At 42.2% G+C, this 21,864-nt stretch overlaps 1 protein-coding gene and 1 long non-coding RNA gene across 3 annotated transcripts in view; one reads left to right on the top strand and one right to left on the bottom strand.

The window, feature by feature from the left end:
• The window catches only part of Tshr (thyroid stimulating hormone receptor), a 114,107-nt gene that overhangs the window by 13,291 nt on the left and 78,952 nt on the right, over positions 1-21,864 (bottom strand). The window contains exons 7-9 of one of the 2 annotated variants that reach the window (XM_038337541.1): positions 19,255-19,323; positions 10,061-10,138; positions 9,007-9,034 (exon numbers count right to left, since the gene is read on the bottom strand). In XM_038337541.1, the coding sequence (XP_038193469.1) occupies positions 9,007-9,034; positions 10,061-10,138; positions 19,255-19,323 (175 nt within the window). Of the gene's footprint in view, positions 1-9,006; positions 9,035-10,060; positions 10,139-19,254; positions 19,324-21,864 lie in introns of those variants that run through there. The other variant, XM_038337540.1, reaches the window with a different exon arrangement.
• LOC119819369 lies at positions 14,762-16,518 on the top strand. The gene is made up of 3 exons (XR_005286255.1): positions 14,762-14,832; positions 14,974-15,074; positions 16,194-16,518. It is a non-coding gene; the product is annotated as an uncharacterized LOC119819369 (long non-coding RNA).

Raw genomic sequence — 21,864 nt, forward strand, 5'->3', positions numbered from 1 at the left:
TTAATGTACTTGAAGCTGTATCTTTTCTTATTTACACCATTTTTTTATTTGATCACTTTGCATCCTAGATTTCCTTAGTGTAATTTGTTACTTACGACTGGACATTCAGCAGACAGTTAAAGCCCACAGGTTCCATAATTTGTGCCACGAGAGCTCATGAAATTTCCTGTTGCCTTATGGACCTTACAATGAAGGATTTCTCACACGTGAGGATCAATCAAGAGAAGAGTTCTACCACAAGGAGATGAGAACACAGGGCCTCTGAGTCCGAATTTAATGAACAAGATGGATTTCTATGTCCTGTCAGAGAGAGTGTGCCCACGTGAAAGCCCACAGCTTCCTCTTTCCTTCCATTATTGTGGGAACAGAACTGCAGGAGAGACAAAGAAGTTGGTATTTCCCTATGTTTGCATGGGGCAAATCATGTGCATAATTCTATGAACGAAAACCCCCATGTTGTACTTACATTGGTGGCTTATTTGTAATAATAATATTATTACAGATAATAATATCCAGACAGACCGACCTCCCCTGTCAGTTAGCCAGCTGCCAGGATTGTCTGGTTAATGGTGCTGTCCTGAGTAAATGCTCTTGTAGAATGGACACATGTGATTGTTTTCACCTTTGCTACAAAGTCCTATGCATCCTCAACTCTTTTAAACATAAGTCATTGAATCGATATGCACAAAACAATCAAAACTTATGCGACAGATGGTGATGGAAAAGGCCATAGCTTTTTGTAAGTGAAAGTACTAGATAAAGTTTATGTGAAGATATTTAGCAGAGTCTCACCGGCATTCACAAAAGGCAGATTTCTTTGTATTTAAAGATATGAAACAGGGGAAGGAAAAACATAAGTGTACCGTTTGTTCTGCAGGTTCATCACTGTGGAGAGATAACGGTTAACAAACGTTGACTAGCTGGGCTGGAGAGATGTCTCAGTGGTTAAGAGCACTGGCTTCTGGCTGCTCTTCCAGAGGTCCTGAGTTCAATTCCCAGCAACCACATGGTGACTCACAACCATCTGTAATGAGGTCTGGTGTCCTCTTCTGGTGAGTAGGCATATATGCAGACATAACAATATATATAATAAATCTTTAAAAATCTTGAATTTATAGGACATTTTGAAGTTTAGGATGTTTTGCCAGCTTTATTTTCCTGGGGTTTATTCAACAAAACTTCTTATGTTCCATTTTTTTTCCATCTTTTTAAGACAGGGTTTCTCTGTCCTGGAACTAGCTCTGTAGATCAGGCTGGTCTCGAACTGACAGAGATCCGCCTGCCTCTGCCTCCTAAGTGCTGGGATTAAAGGCGTGCGCCACCACCGCCCGGCTGCATTGCTTTTTTTATCATGCTGAAAGACAAACACAGAACCAGCCACCCTTTGTTTGAATAACAAACTGTGGTTACATTGTGCTACAAGAGAGCTTATGGACTTTTGAATTATTTTCTTAGAGATAAAACCTTATTCTACTAACTTTTAGCATATATGAAAGTATTTATTCTGAATGAATCTCTAGATTTAGGGCAGTGATTCCCAGTGAAAATTTTTTCTTTATTTAAGATAAAAACAAACAAGAAAACAAAAACCCCTTTTGGAGAATGATAATGGTTATATTTTTAGTTGATTAAAGAAGAACAAGTATTTGTCTGACTCTGAGAATCTTCACACTAACTCTGTCACCTCTCTCCTTCCAAAAGGAAGCCACTAGCTAGTGTCTACTTTGCAAATGATTATCTCACTAGTTGTTAAAACGTAATGCAAGTTGTGGGCAGTGGTGGTGCACGTCTTTAATCTTAGCACTCGGGAGGCAGAGGCAGGTGCATCTCTGTGAGTTTGAGGTCAGCCTGGTGCACAGAACTAGTTCCAGGACAGCCAGAACTGTTACACAGAGAAACCCTGTCTCCAAAAACAATACAAAAACAAAAAAAGCAATGCTAGCATTATAGATGGCTGTGATTTAAGGTATTAATTTTTCCCCATGCCAGTGACTACAGTAGTAAGAGATCTCATTAATAAATGAGGATTTGGGGGAAACTCTATCCTTAGTTTCTAGTACCACTCCAATTGACCTGAAGATTCCTAGGGCTGATGTTGTCCATCCCTGGATCTTGTCCAGAAGCCAGTACACAGTGCAAAGTGTTTAACTCTCTCTATTTGCTCTGCAAAGACTTCTGTGAGCCTCTTTCAATGCCTTTGCTGTGACCGTGAAGGTGGGGCTGCGTCTTAAGAGGCATGAGGTACTCGAGTTGTTGCCTCAGCAACTTGGCTCCTGAGTCGGGCACTGCAACATATCTGTTGGTCTTGGGTTTGCAACACTGCCACAACCAGTAAGCACATAGGCCTGTCAGATTAACATCCTCTAACCTTGAATCCCTAGGAGGCTCCCCTTTCCAAGACAGCTACCAAAGGCGTTCCTCTGTGCAGCCAAGAAAGAAAGATGGGGTCCAAGCCGATGTGGTTTTCAGAGCTAGGTTGTCTCCTTTGAGGGAGGTACAATTCCTTATGAGAAGCTGGGAGATCCAGAAGAGCTAGAACTGAATACCTAGGACTAATAAAGCCAGGGTTAGAGGCAAAGAAAAGATGGCATGGGGTGAGTTGAAGAGGTCACACCCTGTAAAGGGTTCTTTGGCTACTACTAATGTCCTCGTGGTCACCCTAGAGTCAGCCCTTCTTCCTCATCAGATCAGGTTCTCCACAATGTGACCTCAGAGAGTCTTTCAAATGCTGTGTTTTGAATCTAGCTGTCATGGACTTCTAGGCTGCCCTTTGCCCTTCCTCACCTAAGCGCAGCCACCCCCGCCTGAAGCCCGCCTCCTTTAATAAGGTCATTGCTAAACCACACTAACAAGAGCTAGTACTTTGGTTTTCTAAATATCTCCTTATGGCTCTTTTACATTAAATTTACATCATAGCCACTTATTTACCTTCCCTTAAATTTTGTTTTGACCCCTCTAAAAGAAGAGTTCTCATCTCTTCGTTCAACAAAGTGCCCAAGACAAAAGTGAGTGAGCAAGCGTCTGCCTCCACCGAGGCTTAGATCAGCCAGCTGTCCTCAGGAAAGGCAGGAAATGGCGGGGTATAAACTGGTGACGGCAGAGGGACGGCGGTTAGAACTCCAACTGACTTCTTTTCGGACCAGCTGTTACCCAGGAACACAAGTCAACAAAAGAAGATAGATGACCCAATAGAAAACTGGACACAAGATTTGGGCAGACACATTTCAAAAGAAATTATGCAAATGCTAGTAAGAACATTAAAAGATAATCAACGTTATTAATATCAAGGAAGCAGAAACTGAGACCCAAGATACCATCCGTACACACTGTAATAACTAGACTCAAACAAAGGTAAAGCTAGGTGTGGTGATATATGCCTGAAATCCCAGCACTTGGGAGCTGGCTGCTAGCAGGAGCCTGAATTTGAGGCCAGCTTAAGTTACCCAGTGAAACTGTGTCTCAAAATTAAGGGCTTGGGATGTAGCTCAGCAGTGGAATGGCTGTTCAGTGCATGCAGGCCCTTGCTTCAGTCTCCATCAGTACACACACATACACACACAAACACGATTGATTAGAATGAAAAATACAGTTGGCTGGGATGAAGCTCTCATCTATTATTGATGTGGAATAAAAAATGAGACAAACAATCAGGGCTGGAGAGATGGCTCTGCAGTTAAGAGCACTGGCTGCTCTTCCAGAGGACCTGGGTTCAGTTCCCAGCAACCACTCATAACTGTCTGTAACTCCAGTTCCAGGGGATCTGGCACCTTCACACAGACATATGTGCAGGCAAAACAGCAACGCACATAAAATAAAAAAGTCTTACGAAAAGAAAAGAAGATGAGAAGACCATTTTGGAAAACAGTTTGTAGTATATCCAACAAAGTCAAACATATATCTGCCCCGTGGCCTGGTAATTTTGCTCCTAGATTTTTATGCTAGAAAATTCAAAAGATACGTGGTTGTTTATAAGAGATCAGGACTTGAGAGAAGGTCCTAGGGAATGAGAATGTTTCCAGGCTTAGCCAGGGTAGAGTAATCAAATGGTACAATTAAAAATGGTTGTTGTTACATATAAATTTTGCCTCAATAAATTTTTTTTTCAAATGTGATCTACCTAGAAAACAGTGCATTTGACACACCTGTGGGTTTCAGGCATGCTAGAGAGAACTTTGTCACAAATTTCTGCTAAGACTATAACCTTGGGGTGATCATAAGGAGCCAAAGAAAACAAAAACCTATTCTATGCAAACCAAAAGAGTTGGCAGTTCCATGCCTGGGGTTTTTCAAACGACCAATTTGAAAAGAGCTGACATCAACAAATGCTTATTCTAGTTGATAAGTGTAATACGAACTCAAGGATAGAAACACAAAGATGGTCTCTTCTTAAGATGTACTTATAATAGTAATTGGGACTCTTATGGTAATTATCATCAGCACGCTAAATGCTGTTAAAGCGAGTTACATAATTTAGAAGCTCGAGAGCCCTGATTATTATGGAAAGCACTGTATTTCGCAGGGTGGTTTTCTTTGCTGTTATAAACACAAGGAGCTTCTCTTTCAAAACAAAGTGGGGCGGAAACGAGGCACTCAAAAAATAGAAAGTATAAAAATGGAAAGGGGGATTGACTGTCTCTGTGACAACAATCAGTCACTAAAATGTTATTAAGTTCCCAACTAAATTAAAAAGCCTTTGTAAAAACAGAAGATTGTAAGGACTGCAGAAGAGAGGGCATCTCCGATTTGTGCCTGGTAGAAATCAGACTCATCTGGGAGAAACGACCTTCAAAAAGAAGACGTGGCATAGGCAAGTTTAATGATCTCTAGTGACTCTGGGGATGACCACTCTTTTACCAAGACACTGTACAGGGCAGAATGTATGCAACACATAATCCCCTTTTCTTTAGATGGCACTTTTAGATTTTTCAAGTTTAGCATGAACACCAAATGGCAACCATGCCATGGCTATTTGACATTCAATTAACAACACATCTGATGTTCACTGAATATTTGCTAATGTCTGTTTTGGTGAGGGCATCACAAAACTGTGAAGCACAGTCCTTTTCCTTCAGATCTAAGTAGGGGAGGAGTGTGGGAAGGAAAATGAAGGTCTTGATGCAGGCTTAAAGAAATGTCACAGGTCCTGCCTACACAATTTTAAGAATATTCACACTCCACATTTGAGAATGCTATAGTTCGTTTCTTATTTTTGCTCTTATGGAACCTTCAAGTGCTGACAATTACATTAACTTTCTCATTGCATTTTATTTGATTCAATTAAAATTTTTCTTAATAAAGTGCATGGGATTTGTTAGGTCTCAAACCCAGGACAGGTCTCACTGGGTACCCGAGGCTCCTCCCAACACTCAGCACCACTCAGTACTAGTGGCTCCTCCTAGCACTCCTCATACTCCGCCCCCTACCCTAAACTCCCTCCTAAAGGATAGGCTTCTGCTTCCTTCCCTCAGCCTGTGCCCTAAGTAACTCAGCCATTTTGGCTACTCTCCTCTCTTGGCCCAAGCCATCTCTCTTGGTTAGCGGCTCCTCTCCTGCCCTCCCTCTACCTCTCTCCTCTCATGGTCTGGTATAGTCTGCTGGCCATGTTCTCCTTTATATCTGCAATAAAATTTTTATCCATACTCTGTAGCTAGTCTTTCTCTGTCCTGCCTGCCAGCTCCCAAATCACAACACAGAGACTTATTGTTAATTATGAAAACTCAGCCAATAGCTTAGGCTTATTTCTAACTAGCTCTTATAACTTAAACTAACCCATTTGTATCAATCTACCTTTTGTCTCATGGCTTTATTACCTTTACTCTATACGTGCTGTTTCCTCTCTATTTGGCTGGCAATTCCTCAAGTCTCCATCCTTCTTCCTAGCTTTCTCTCTGCTCCCAAAATCCTGCCTAGTTATTGGCCATACAGCTTTTTATTAAACCAGTCTGAGTGACAAATCTTCATAGTGTACAAAAAGATTATTCCACAGCAATATTTGTCCTTTTATTCCATATTTTTTCATTCAGTACTATTTCTTTAATTAAAAAAATTTTAAATTATGTATTTTGTTTTATGTGTATGGGTGTTTTGTCTGCATGTATGTATGTATGTATGTAAGTGCACCATATGTGTGTCTGGAACCCTCAGAAGTTAGAAGAGAACCTCAGCTCCCCTGGAAGTAGAGTTATAAATGGTTTCAAACCACCAGATAGGTGCTTGGGAAATAACCTAGGTCCCCTACTAACAGGTGCTCATAACTGCTGAGTCCTCTCTTGACCCCTAATTTATTTTTTATTTTGTGTATGTATATGTACAGGTATGTATTTGTGTAAGTTTATGTGGGCGCATGTGCATTTATCTATGTGTGGTATATATGGGTGGTGTAGCTCTGTATCCTGAGAGACCAGAGGATGGCGTCGGATGGCTTCAGGTGTCTCCCTCTTTCACTTTGTCTTGTTGCTTTGAGGCAGGGTCTCCCCCAGAACCTGAAGCTCACAGTTTGTTTATCCCCCCCATCTAGACTGAAAACAGGTAAGGCAGTGACCCTCTTGTCCCTACTTCCCTCAGCGCTGGTTTACATGCCTTCACGGAACCACACCTGGCTGGTTATTGCTAGGTCTCACACTCCAAAGGGCAGTGCATATGTCTAGAAATAGCAGTCTCGGCTCAGCGCACACTGGACTATGGGATTGCTGGTGGATACTTTCAGCATTCCATGGGAACCTGGGAAACGGGTTTCTGTCTGCCTGGAAGAGCCACTTCCCTGTTCTCTTCCTTTCTCTGGTAAATGAGGTGTCTTGCTCCCTATTGACACATACCAAAGCCAATGCTAAAGTCCAGACTCCTCAAGTCTGTATTCACTTGTACTTGTTATACATCTTCCAGCCCCTGCTGGCCTCCTGGCCCTTCCTATCACCCTCTCTCCTCCTCCAGTAAACTATGTCTTCTAGATTATAGCTCACTTCCTGCTTTCTTTAAAATGATAACGATTTCTCCTTCCACCCATTCTCTCTCTTGCTATTCTCTGCTGTTCTCACTTCTCTCACAGAGAGCCTTGGCCCTGTCCAGTCTGCTTCTTTTTCTCTCTGCTCTGGACTCTTCCAGATGCCTCTGGATGTTCTCCCTCTCGTGTCTCCAATAAAACCCTTCTCACCAAATCATGGAGTGGACATCTTGGCGATCCCTTTACCGTGCTCTTGCTTATAGTAGTTAGATGGAGGTTGTGGTCTGTTCACAACATGTTTGTGCAGCAAGCACTCTTAACTCCAGAGCAATCGCTCCAGTGGGGCCCCCCCCCCATTTCCTAAGAAGTAAATGAAAACCCTGGGAACTTTATAATCTGAGCATCCAATTTCTCTGTAATCCATATCTCCAATCTAGTTTCTAAGGCTTCCAAATCGATCACTTTCAACTTGGCCTGTTTCCTTCCATTCGGTCAGCATTTCTCCGTGTCTTTCTTTTAGATTTCAGCGGCTGGTTTTCTTCTATAGAACAGGAATGGAACGCTCTCCTGTCACTCCCCTTCCTCATATAGCTCTACTTGCCTAGTAGTTTCAGGACCTCTTTAATCAAAGCTGCATCTAGGATTTGGCCTGTTACTCTGTGTGTTGGAACCTCATTGTTCCCCAACGATAGCTTTTCGTTTTGTAATGAGCTGTTTCTGTCTTCGCCTCTTTCTTATTTGTACATCTTGGCTTGAAGGGACCTCTTGCTAAATCTCCTGTGTGCTCCAATGTTTTATAAAACACCTCCCAAACTAGACCAGCATTGCTCCTCATTTTAGTTTTTTTTACTAATTAAGCTTATTCCTAGACAATGCCGTACATGTATATAACGCATTCTGTTTACACTCCTTCATCCCCTCCCATCCCTACCAACTCCCCCCTCCTCCCTACATCTCCCTTTCTCAGATTTACATCTCCTTTATTCATTTTATGACACACTGTGCTTAACCAGAACTGTCTACCTGGTCACAGGTTTGTAAAAAAAAAACATTGGACTATAAGTAGGCTCACCAGTGCCTAGATGACTGAAGGAAACAATGCTTGTCTTCTGGAATCTACCCCTAACCCCATGGTTGATTATGAGGGCTGGCCTCCGAGCTCCTCCCTCATCCAGCCTGACTGCTGATGGGCTACTGTGGTGCAGACTCAGCGCAGACAGCCATCACGGGTGTGAGCTCACGATTGCAGCTGGTACCTCTTGCATGCTCTTCTGTCTATACTTCGCCATGAGTTAGGAGAGACTCCCAGAGAGTCCAGCAGATTTTGAGAAAACTAGGTCACCGACCTACTTAACTGGGTGCCTTTACTCCCAAGGTGAAATGAAATTGTAGGAGGTGAGAGAGTGGAGGGATCCGGTGCTCAGGACTGGCAACCGTCCACTCTCCTCTTGGCATCCACCTACTGTCTACCAGTTTTCGTGTATCTGTATATATCTGTATATGTGTTAATACAATTTAATTTGTTCTGGTTTTACAAGAAAATGTTTCCTCTTGCTTCTAATGGATGGCCTTGTGGATCTGTAGGGTACTGGGTTTTATTTCACTAAGGACTAATTAGACGGTCGGTGATGAGCTCTAAAAGCAAGGAAATGAAGAAGGTGGCAATGATACAGAAGCTTGAGGGAAGCTGACTTGGTAGGACATGATCGCCAACTACATGTGGGGGGTGTGGTTAGACAGATGCACAAACAGGCGCATTGGCCAACTATTAAAAAAAAAAAGAAACACTTATCCATCTTCCCTCAGGTGTAAGATCTTCCAGATAGGAATTAGACTATACTTTATAGCTTTTCTTCTTTGTGTTGGACATCAGAGGGTTGCCTTCATGTCTAATTTCTCTGCAAAGACAGAGCACTTTCGACTTACTTGGAAATCTCATATCTTACAATTTCGTAAACAGTCACTGGTCCACAAACAGAAGGCCTATAACCTGGGGCCTTCTGAGTCTCAAAGACTTCTTCTAAGAGGTAACCTATACAGCCAAGTGGGAAATAGTGGCAAAAGCCTTACTCAAAGACAGCAGCTTTCTCTTGTCTTGATTGTTGGTGTGGTGGTCTGAATGAGAACGGCCCCTATATGGTGTGGAATATTAGTTTGAGCTGTGTTGCATTAGTTTGTCTTGTGGAATATTTGAAAATGATGCATTCTTTTATGTTGCTTTTGTTTAACGGTAAAGCTGTATAACTTTGCCTGTCTGTTTTAACACCTGAGTGGCCAATAGCCAGGCAGGAAAGGGAAAGGCAGAGCTGGCAGGCAGAGAGAATAAACAGGAGGAGAAATTGAGGTTTGAGAGAGGAAAAGGAGAAGGAGAGGCAGATGACAGGGCCCAGCCACCCAGCCACACAGCCAGCCACAGAGTAGGAAGGGAAAAAAGACACATAGAATAAAGGAAGGTAAAAAGCCTAGAGGCAAATGTAGTTAAAAAGAAACAGGATAATTAAGTTAGAAAAACTGGCAAGAAAAAGCCAAGCTAAGGCCGGGCACTTGTAAATAAGAATAAGTCTCTATGTGTTTGTTTGGGAGCTGGGTGGCGGGCCCCCAAAGAGCAAGGATTAAAAAACAAAAGCAAAAACAAAACTACACCTATAGGCTCATAGGGAGTGGCACCCTTGGGAGGTGTGGTCTTGTCAGAGGGCTTGTCACTGGGGGCTGGGTTTTGAGGATTTCAGATGTTCAAGCCAGGTCCAGTCTCTCTCTCTCTCTCTCTCTCTCTCTCTCTCTCTCTCTCTCTCTCTCTCTCTCTTTCTCTCTCTCTCTCTTTCTCTCTCTCTCTCAGATCCAGACATAGAATTCTCAGCAACCTCTTCATCACCATGTCTCTGTCTATACTCACCATGCTTGCCTCCCCGGTGATAATGGACTAAACCTCTGAATTTTAAGCCAGCTTCCAATGAAATGTTTTCCTTTATAATAGTTGCTGTGATCATAGTGTCTCTTCTATCATAGCAATAGAAATCCTAACTAAGACAGTTGGCATTGCCTCTCTTCACACCTCTTTTATTCTAGAAAAGTAAAAGAGAACTACTAAAAAGCTACCAGCCATTCATTTGTGCTACTCACAGCAAGGTTGGTCCGCTGTATACTCCTCCAAAGGCATCTTTGTCAATAGCTGTCAGGAACTTATTCTTGTTTAGATAACTAGACAGGAGAGAGAGAGAGAGAGAGAGAGAGAGAGAGAGAGAGAGAGAGAGAGAGAGAGAGAGGGAGGGAGGGAGGGAGGGAGGGAGGGAGGGAGGGAGGGAGGGAGGGAGGAAGGGAGGGAGGGAGGAAGGGAGGGAGGGAGAGAGAGAGAATATGAATTAAGCAAAATTAGTGATCACATAACAGAACAAATACAAAAATAAACTGTAACTAAGGTCACATCAATTTCAAAAACACTGTATAGTCTTCTGGCTTAAGCACCAATCTACGTGTCAGGAATGCAAAGTTTTATTGTGGCAGGAATTTGAAAGTTAATTATGTTTAGGACCTAGTTTGCATATTTACATTTTATCAAAGTTGCCTAAATTTCCTATATCCTGGCAATATTTTTTTTTCTACTTTGACTCAAATTTACTCCCATATAGCTTTGAAGCTAGAACTTCACTAAGAGGTGGGATGGAGATGGTTAAGGGTGGTGGGAGGTAGCAGGGAGGGCAAGAGACTTAGTTCCCTTTTTTTTTTTTTTTAGCAGAGTTGCCAGATTTAGCAAATTAAAACACATGATGTCAGTTTAATTCGAATTACTGATTAGCAGTGAATAATTTTCAAGAGTAAATATTTCCCAAGCAAATTTATCTGTTGCTTGTCTGAAATTCACATTTAATTGGATGGCATGCATTTTATCCAACAGTACCAGTTTTGGTGTAGGGATATTTGTATAAATAAGATTATAGCCTATACCTTTTGTGAAAACTGTGTTGATCTTTTCCTTTTAATAAAGCATTAGCCATTTGAAAAGATAATATTTCTTAGACAATTTAAGTTGCAGAGTTCTTTTGAAATAAAATTTCCTTCAAGTGAACAAAAGCATCCAAGGATTTAGAAATTGGTCCTTCCCTCACCCGCATAGCTTTTTTAGAGAGTAAAATTGTCTAAAATAAAATCAAGTATATCCGTCTTTGACATAAATAACCCCAATTTACGCATTTACAATAACTTGCAGCATAGCATAGGAAATTCACATTAGTGAGTGACCATGACTTGATGCAAGGTAAATACAGTGGGGACTGTTGGGAGGTTTGCTTAATTACAGATAATGCTTCTCGGATTGTGTCAGCGAGTCTCTTGCTCCAGGGTGGTAAGTGCTGAAGGCTGCCGGCTAATAATAGTAGAGCAATTGAAGACTTTCAGTCAGAATTCCGTTCAGAATTCCAGAGCCTTCATAAAGAGAGGGCCCTTTAGCTGATTGGGTCCAGCTGAGTCTTTACTGGAGCGTGTGGATAAAAATAGAGCAAGCAACCGCCAGTGCGGAGGAGTTTTCTCACCCTCCTCTCTGAGCTAAGGGATTAAACAAACAGGCAACGAGAGGAGGCCTTATATGTTTGAATACAGTTTAGAGTCTTTTGATTATTTTTTTAAAATAGAGGTTGGGGACTATTCGTCTAAAGCAGTACGCCTTTGCCTGTGCTCTCTGTTTCCTCCTGACATTATCAGAATCTGGAATCACCTAGTTTCAAGCAGAATGGAAGGTCTGTGTCGTATTTACTGATGAGTACCCACTGCTAAGTTCAGGGCTCCATGAATACTCACTGGGTGGGAACTGTGAAAGAGCAAACAAACAAACAAATAAATATATCTTTTCTTCAAGATAGAGACATTGATACTTTCAAACTTTGAGGGTGACGCATATGACTGTCTAAAAAAAATAAGGAAAAAATAAAAGAAGACAGCATATGATATGGTGGCCTTGGGGAAATTGACCTTCCTGATGGCGGCAAATGCTGAGGCAGCTGGTTTACAAATGGCCCACACGAGGCCTCTTCAAAGGGTGGCTGAGCACACAGCTCCTGGAGTGTGTTAGGCAGCTCTCGGTTATAACAAACTGGACACAAACAATCAGCATAAGAAGAGAAATGGATTACTTCTGTTCACAGTCATGGCGATGAGCTGATTGCAGTATTTTTGGTCTGTGGTACCATGGCTCACCACGACAGGAGCATGAGACAGAGGAAGCTACTTTCCTTACAGGTTCTGAGAAGCCAGTAACAGAGAAAAAGAAGGACCTGGTACTGTGTCCCCTTCAAAGGAATGTTCCCAATATCCCAATCCCCCCCCCACCCCACTAATCTTAAAAGTTCTACTGTTTCCTGCTAACACAAGCTGACAATTGGTCGACTTTAACACATGGGCCTTGTGGGGCATTCCAGATAACATCTATAGCAGAGGGTGTTTTCAAGTCTCACATAGAAAAGACCAGTCCACTATATATATGTTCAGATTCCTGAGTAAGATGCCAAAGCATTGGTATGCATTCCCAATGGGTTAATGCCATATAAGGTTTGGATCAAAGCACTCTCGTGTTCACAGATTGATTCTGCCATAAACCCATTATGTTTATGAAGATCTTTTGTTTGGTTATAGCTGGAGTGGGTAAGACCCACCTTGAGGAAAAAAAAATAAACTGGAGAGAGGCTCTTGATAAGCACATCATAACTACTATGATGGGCTTAGTGGCCATAGCGGCTTATAACTCTTTATTCTTGGGCCAGTGTAACAATAGATCACATGTTGTTCCCAGGCTGTGCCAAATCAAGTAAGCTCTGCTCTCCTCTTCACCCCCAATGATTGAGAGCAAAAATCAGCTTGCTCTAATCATCAGAAAATATTGTAAAACGCAATTATCACTTATCCAATTTTGTAGCGTTTTCGTCTGATACTTAATATACCCCCGAGGACCAGGAGACTGGTCAATACACAGCGCACTTTACCAGAAATGTTGTGGGAGGCTTCAAACTGGGGAAGGCAGCCAGAGTCCAGAATGGAAGAAAGAATGCAGCAGGAGGTGCAGCCAATGTGAACAGAGATGAGCCAGCCTGACAGAGGCGCCGTTCTCAAAAGACAGTACACATGGTTGTTTGGCTGCTTGCCCTCTGAACATGATAAAGTGATAACAATGAATGTGCCTCTCTTCCCTGTTCAGTCTGTTGGTTTCTTGAGCCAGGGTCTCAGTATGAAGCCTAGGTTGACTTTGGACTCGTGAGCCTCTTATTCCCACATCTTGAGAGTCTCTGGTTGTTTTCAGGGCTGCCTCGCTTAGTTTTGAATCTTGGGTTCTGATTTCTCCTTCCAGCTCCCACCAGAAGCTAACCGTGAGGAATTACAGACCCCGAAGCATTAGCATAGAGGAAGAACTTCCATTAACCTCTTTAGCCACATGCTGCTGTCTGCGAATGTCATTCTCTGCAACCTGGTTCCTTGATCACAATTTATCCCGAGTCTGTGCTGTGTACATTGATTTGGCTAAATCAGTCACAAATATCTTGGTAAGCCAGATGGGAACCTATTCTAGACAATGACTCTTTTTGTGCGAATGGTAGTAGAAGATGAAGGCGAAGAAGGTCCAAAAGTTTGGGAGGACTTGTCAGAAGTGATGAAAGGAGAGATTTCCTAAAAGTCAGATTGCTAATGTGAGTACTGGGACAGGCTTACAGAAAAGCCCCAATAGCTCCTTCCAAAGTGAAAGAGATGCTGCCATCTCTGCCTGGGAAATGACGCTTCATTATTTGCATGGGTTCTGCCTCTTTGATGCTGGTGAAGAAATTAAGCTTTTCCTTGAAAAGAATTGTCAAATTTTCCATAGTTTAGTACCTGAGAGTCTCTACTCTGAACAGTAGGGTCCGTAAGATGAAGACAGTGATGAGCTGGGGAATAACATTTAATTGGCAGCCTCAGTATTGTGAGGTGTGTGTGTGTGTGTGTGTGTGTGTGTGTGTGTGTGTGTGTGCTTAGTTTCTTGAACTCGCTTTTTTTTTTCAAGACAATGTTTCTTCGTACATCTCTGACTGTCCTGGAACTCACTATGTTGACCAGGTTGGCCTTGAACTCAGAGATCTGCCTGCCTCTGCCTCCCCAGTGCTGGGATTAAGGGTGTGTGCCACCACCACCCAGCTTGGACTCACTTTTTTAAAAGTTTCTTTTGTGAGACTTATTTTTATTTATGTGTTTGAATGTTTTTCCTGCGCGTGTGTCTGTGTACCATGCGCACGTGGATGTCTGCAGAGGTCAAAAGAGGGCTTTGGATTCCCTGGACCTGGCATTACAGACAGTTCTGAGCTTCTACGTAGACGCTGGGAATCGAACCTGAGTCCTCGGCAAGTCCTCTTTGCTCTTAAGCACTGAGCCATCCTTCCAGCTCCTGGATTCCTTCTTGACACGCAGCAGCCATTCAGTGAAGACTTGTTTGACGAGAAATGAAAACCCTGTTTCTGGGTAACTCACAGACAGGACAGGTTCTGCCCAGCGACAGAAGTAGTCAGTGTCACAGAGGCCGTGTGATGCACAGAATAAATTTGCTGTTGCTCCTGGGTTTTGTTCTCTGAGGAGTTTAAGGATCCATTTCAGTTCCAAGATCGAATTTCAGCTCATTCCAGCATAATTCCTTTAGGGGAAAGTGGGGTTGGTACCTGGCTATGCTGTGACAGTCACATGGGAGTACTTTACATGGGGAACCGTGGGTTTTTTTTTTTTTTGTTGTTGTTGTTTTGTTTTGTTTTTCCACACAACTCTTGTTTTTCAAAAACTGATAGGGATCCACCGCCTAGCTCTTACATCAGTCTAAATGGAAGCTGGGTTGCCCCGTGGAAAACTTGATTGCTGCAGAGATGGAGACACTTGTTTATCGACAGTAACAGGTGAGAAAGTGTTCAAGACTGCAGGAGGCAGACACGACAGCCAACCTTGGAGCATATCCTACAAGCTGTTCAAATACTTACCCCGTGAGAAATAGCAGCCTGCTTAATCCTATAATCTTCTCTACCGTCATCTTTTCCCAGTGGCTCCAAGCTGCGCTGAATTACTTCTAATCAGCTCATGTGTGATGCTAATTAGCACATTGTTTGTGCCGACTTCTCTGCTCATAATGATGACTGTCTTGGTAAGTCCTTAACACGTCGAAGTTGTATTTTTTTTTTTTTTTTTTTGGTCTGAATGTTTACTGCTAGGTAGATACCCCGTAACTAGAATCCAACAATAGAGAATTCATCTCAGAGAATCAGACACTGTGTGAGACGCCACTTGGTTCTAGAAGACTGGATAAAGAGAGAGCAGAGAGGTCCAGAGAAAGAACACGGGACTGAACTTATGACTGAGAGCCGCTCAGCTCCTCTTGGGCATGGACACTCGTATTCAGTGATCTGCCACCTGAGTGGTGACAATGTGCTTGGCTCGCAGCGAAACCGCAGAGTGACAGCTTTTACCCACTGGCCATGATTTTCAGAACCTTCTAACTAACACCAGAACCGCTGCTTGGCTTCTGTGCTTGTCCTCAGTGTGGGATGGGCCCAATCTGGCTGCAGTAACACTACTCAGCCACACTAAAACAATGAAGTGTAATTGAGGTCAGACCGGATAACTTCAGTACATCAGCATGAAGGAGAGGATTGCTGTTTTGGATAACACATTCTTTCAACTAGAACCTAGAGATATGTAAACACAGTTCTGGGGAGATCATGTTGTTTTAATCTTTGAACCCTGCTAGGGTAATTATTACAGAAGAATTATTAAGATGTTTTCCTTAGTTTGAAAACACAGTGAAGGTTGAACTGTGTTAAAAGTATAGAGTGAGGGTCTAGAGAGACGGCCCAGGCTAAGAGCACTTCCCATACAAGCTTGACTACCCAAGTTTGATTTCTGAAACCCAAGTAAAGGCCTGGAATGGTAGTGCAAATCTGTTATCTCAGCATTTCTATGGTGGGATCAGAAGTAGAGATACAAGAATCTACCTGAAGCTTGTGGACTGCCAGCTAGGGTAGAATAGGCTGAGCAAGGGAAGGCGAGAGCAGGAGAGATGCTATCTCAACAAGGTGGAGGGCAGGACCTGATTCTCAAGCATTATCATCAGACTGCCAGATGCACACAGTAACACAAAGGCACACACACACACACACACACACACACACACACACACACACACACACACACTAATTAGTTAATTTAAAACCGCAAAATGAATGTAATAACCATGGAAATTTGACTTAGTTTCCCTTCATCTAAGGAGCAGTCCCTGTCCTTCACTTGAAGGACTCCTCATAATGATCATCAATTTGAATACTCCTTGGATTCACACGATATATTTTACCTGGAGTGTTTAACGGAGGAAAAAACGAGTTTTCATTCGTCAAAATGAGGCCCTTCAGAGACAACGAAAAGCAGATGGAGCAGAGTTCCTGTTTGCATTGACAACATTGACTGGGAAATGCTGATTTGTAGCCTATTCAGGCTCGATCTGAACCTTTTAGCCCTGAAGTATTTTTATTCCGATACTTCTTTTCTTTTTGTCTTGCTTGTCTTTTAACCTTTATCAGAACTCGAGAGACACAATGACGCTCCTCACCAAACAGCTTCATCTACACAGATCTGCAAACTGTGACCCATCAACCAGCACCTTATACCTGTTCTTATTAATGTCTCGTTGAAATACAGCCATATATGTGTATTTATGTGTGGATTTTGCTGTTGCCTACTACAATGACAAATGACACGTTTGTGTGGATTCACAGATGTGGCTGTGCATGTGCTATAACACAGGCGTAGAGGCCATAGGACCACTTCAGGTTTCGGTCCTCACCTGCTTTTTCTGAAACATGGTCTCTTGTTCACCGCTGTGCATGCCAGCTAGCTGGCCCACAGGCTTTCCTGGGTTATCCCGTCTTCACTTCCTACCTCGCAGGAGGAGTGCCAGGATTCCCAGTGCATGGTACCATGCTGGATTTTATGTGAGTTCTGGGGAATGGAACTCAGGTCCTTGTGCTTGCGTGGCAAGTGCTTTACCTACTGAGTGATCTCTCCAGCCTGACCCTTTCCGTGTGTGTGTGTGTGTGTGTGTGTGTGTGTGTGTGTTCCCGCGCGTGCGTGTGTGAATGTATGCACGTGCATATGTGTGATGGCTTTAGAATCAAAGAAGAAAATATTTGGTGATATTTGCATAATATTAAATGCTGATCTTTTAAAAAAAACATAGGATACATTTAGAGAAAATCATGCTGATTTCTCCAAGGAAGGAGGCCAGCATCTTTGGATATTCAGCACTTGGAGATTTTCTGGCAGTTGCTAATTTTGTATAAGATAAATTTCCTTCTGATGTACTTTGAGCCTTGGTGTAGCTGGGCTTGTATGGATTCCACAAGAATGTAATTTTCATTGTGAGCAGGTTGCACATCGCTTTTGCCTGTCCTTGCTTTGCTAGTGGCTCGCACAGGGCTTTGCAGGCACTCGGTAGCTATGCTGAGAAGTAAATGAAGGGCTGTGTTGATTAACGTAGTCAAGTGAAGACAGAAGGAGGAGCATTCCAGTTCTGTAGATGGCTTTTTATATACAAGAATTTATGTATCCTGTAGTGTCTTTTAGAGCTTTCCCGGTAACTATGTTAAAATATAACTGAAATCAGACCATAACAACCCCGTCCTACCAAACAACAAACAGAATGGTATCTTCCTCTAATGGAGATTAGAAAGAAGCCCTAAAACCCAAGAGCTAGACTCCACCTCGACAGGATGCAGAGAATCTTGCCTAGTTATAAAACAATGCAGAACTTGGGGCTGGAGAGATGGCTCAGTGGTTAAGAGCACTGGCTGTTCTTCCAGAGGTTCCCAAGTTCAATTCACAGCAACCACATGGTGGCTCACAACCATTTATAATCTGATCTGGTGCCCTCTTCTGACATGCAGGCAGGATACTGTATGCATAAATAAATAAATAAATAAACAAATAAATAAATAAATCTTTTTTTAAGAATTCAGAACTTGTTACCACTTATCTTTTAAAATAGAATCATTACAGAACCCAGTGCTTACCCTGCAAAGAACCCCAAGCACTTCCTCTCCATGGGGCCCTTTTCTACCTAGGCCCTCTGCACACAGTTGGACAGCCAGTTTACGTAAAATGTAGTCCATGGACTACAGAACCCATCATTGTAAGAGAGTGTGTTAGAAATACAGAATCCCCCAGCCCAGCTCAAATCTACTGAATCAGACTATATATCTCACAAGGTCCTTAGATGGTTTGCATGCCTAATAGTATTTGAGAGGTAACTTAGTACACAACACATTTAGACTCATAAGGCCTTTGGGTTTTGCAGTGATCAACTGTGTAGGAATGTCTTAAGGACAGGGGATTATAGACTCACAAAAAGTAGTAAGTAATACATCACTGTAAGAAATGAGCAGCTAAGTTTGAGGGGAAAATACTAGATAATTTGGAATTAAAACTATAGCCAGGTTGTGGTGGTGATGCTCGTTTTTAATCCCAACACATGGGAGTTAGAGGCAGGTGGATCTCTGTGAGTTCAATGCCAGTCTGGTCTGAGGTAGTTCCAGAACAGTCAGGGCTATACAGAGAAACCCTGTCTCAAACAGAAAGCAAAGCAAGCAAATAAAAATATATAACCCCTAAAAAAAGTGTTGCAATGTCAGGAGATGCATTTATTTAATTGCAGAATTATTAATTTTTTGAGTGGCACATAAAAGCAGATCTCTAAGTTCAAGCTAGTCAGGGTTACATAGTAAGACCCTATCTCAAAACAAAACAAGACAAAATAAAAAAATAAAAAAGCAAAGCAAAACCAAAAACCAAAAGAAACAAACAAAAAGTATTGCAAGACAAATAAAATGCATGTCTGTTTTTTTTTAAAATTTTGTTGTTTTGTTTTGGGTATCATTTATCTTTTAAAAAGAAAAAAATCACGTCAAAACAAAATAAGCAAATTTTTCAAAACATCTTTGGGTACAATAATACTCTTTTACTTTGTGTGATGGCAGATGAATATTTACACACACACACGCACACGCACACGCACACACAAACATACCTGTGTCCCTGTAAGACAACTGATGTTGACAGTATATGTCTTCATTTTATTGAGGATGAGAGCTTTGGGATTTAGAACCGGGGCCAACACCGTGCCCTCTTCTGATGGCCCTTGTCAAGTTCCTTTAGTATCACTTTCAAGACTTGAGATACTTAAAATAGATCCCAACAGAATTCAGACTCTCTGGATGGTCCTTCTAGGGGTGAGATGTGGGGAATGGTGGCAGTTTCCATGGTTACCCTAAACTTACACAGCATCCAGCTTTGTCCCATTGAAAGCATGTCCTTGAACTGAAGTAAATCCATTGTTGTATAGTTTCCTAAAATCAAGAGAAAGAGGGAGAGAGAAAGTCAGTGGCCATGTAGCTCAGTGGTAGAGTACTCGCCTAGCACGTGTAAGGCTCAGGGTCACGGGATCCCCAGAAATGAATAAATAAGTAAATAAAATTGATAACCTGTGGGCTATGTGTTGTTCCTTTTAAAAATAGTTGGTCTTCATCTCTTTAGCATCAGAAATGTGCATGAAATTTCGCTCGTCACCGATACGCATTCCTCAAGACAAAATCCCTCATAGTATGCCTTGTTTGGGACATAAGATGTTTCCAAGTTTGAAACCTAATTCTCCAGACTTAGGGGCCTGTGAGTCAGCCTTTCTGCAGAAGCTATTTTTTTTTTTGGTATGTGCGTGTGTATGCACGCACATGCGTGTGCACATTCATGTGGGTGCAGGTGTGGGACAGAGAGGTACTGGATCTCCTAGAGCTGAGCTAGGCAGCTGTGAGCTGTCCTATGTGTATGCAGGGACTCAAAGTCAGGTCCTCTGCAAGATCAGTAAGCACTGTTACCTGCCGAGCCGTCTCTCCAGCCCATAGAATCTTTTAAAAATGTGCATATATTAAAGGGAAGGGAGTCTCAGATGACACTTAAGCTCGCGTCAACATTAGAGGAGTTACAACACATGACAACAGTTTCTTAAGAGGACCAGTTGAGAAGACATTCATCTGAATGCATAGATGGTTATTTTGTCCCCATCTCGGTCTCTGTCTCTCTCTTAAAACATCTACTTGTCTTTAGAGTTTCACCATAAACCAAATACTTGATGGTTATAGCTAGAATTAATTTGAACCTCATAGATGAATTTTAAAAAGTAGATAGACCTTGCCCCTTTGTGGCAAGTTTTTGAATGTTTTAATATCTATTAAATTTTACCTTGATTCCCAGGAGTCAGCTTCAAATGTTACCACCCCTGCTTCCTGGTGAAGTTACAGAGATATGGGAGTTGCCAGGAAATTGTTAGTCTAAACTTGTTAGGGTTCAGGATCCTTGATCTCAAATCTTCCCGTCTACCAAAAACACACCTCTGTAGGAGAAGAGAACCGAGTCTTTGGAACTCCAAGCTATGTGACACTCGTGGTTATTGGTAGTTATTGGCATAATGAAGCAGCAGGCCCCAGGAATTCCTCAGGACAGGTGGGGGTGAATTTCAATAATAATTTAATCTTCTACATATGGACTAGTTAGAACAATAACTACAGGGGAGACTTCAAGTTTACAACCAGGCCTGGCTCTGCCACTCAGTAGCTGGGTGATCCCGAGACTCTCACATCCTCCTTCATCCTGTTTTTTAATCTCTAGAAATATGATGCTAATGCCTCATTATAGGTTGCTAGGGAGACCGAGTCACTATATCTAATAACGATGAATGCTTAAAAGATGACCATGTTAAAGGAGAACGCTAAAATTTGAATCCATTCTAGATAGCTATGAGAAACTGAGGAATAATCTCATGGTTTTATTGTTGTTTGTACATATTTTTTTAATGGCTGAGTTTACTTGTAGTTCCTAAAGGATTATAGGCTGCAATCCATTTTCCAGGGACTCAGGTCCAGAGAATAAAAAATGCTGGTGGATAAGTCCTCTTTTCCTAAACTGCAACTCTTTTACAAATATGTGAAAAAATATGCACATTTTTATTTTCTCCAAATTTGTCCTTGATGGGCAGGAGAGATGGGTCAGCCAGTAAAATGCCAGCCCTGCATGCACAAAGACTTGAATTTGGATCCTTAGAACCCAGGTAAAACATCAAGCATAGTAACAGGTGCCTAGAACCCTTGTCCTGGGGGTGGGGTGGAAATGGGTGGATGCTTCAAGTTCACTGGGAAGCCAGCCTAGCCTAATAGATGAGCTTCAGGGTCAGCCAGAGACTCTGTCCCCAAGAATATGAGTGGAGAGGGATTGAGGAAAAGCAATGCCCATCTGTGAGCCTCTATAATCCATGCATACGTGCATATACTTACACAGACAAGCACAAACACCACACACACACACAGACATGCATGTACACACACATGCACACACACATGTACATACACACTAAAAAGTATTCTTGGTCTGACTTATGGTTAGAGACTAAATAAAACTTCATGGAGAAATAGGTCCTGAGAAATGCAAATGGCAGAGAAGGGAAGAAGTGGGGACACAGGCACGGACTCTGCTGTTGGGCATTTTCCTTGCACATTTAAGATTTTGAGCTTGATTGGAAGAAAGGGCTTTTATAAGAATATTATTAAAAAATCACCTGGAAAGATAATTGACTAAGTCAGGCCAGGCCAACACTATACGGACAGAGCAACATTCCCCATCCTTCGGCATCTACTTTTGAATAACCAAAGAGCAGGTCATGACTTCTGAACAAAAGCACTGTGTTTTCCACTGAACAAGCAGTTATAGGAGCTGTGTCATAGTTTGTGACCTCCGAGCAAAAGTGCAATTACAGAACATGAAAAGCCCTCTGTGGCACCACTCTTAAAGTCACATTGACTCCATGGTCTTTCTTCCTGGATAGAACGGGGCCATTTGGA

Source organism: Arvicola amphibius, chromosome 7 (assembly GCF_903992535.2).
Source record: "Arvicola amphibius chromosome 7, mArvAmp1.2, whole genome shotgun sequence".
Lineage (NCBI taxonomy): Eukaryota > Metazoa > Chordata > Mammalia > Rodentia > Cricetidae > Arvicola > Arvicola amphibius.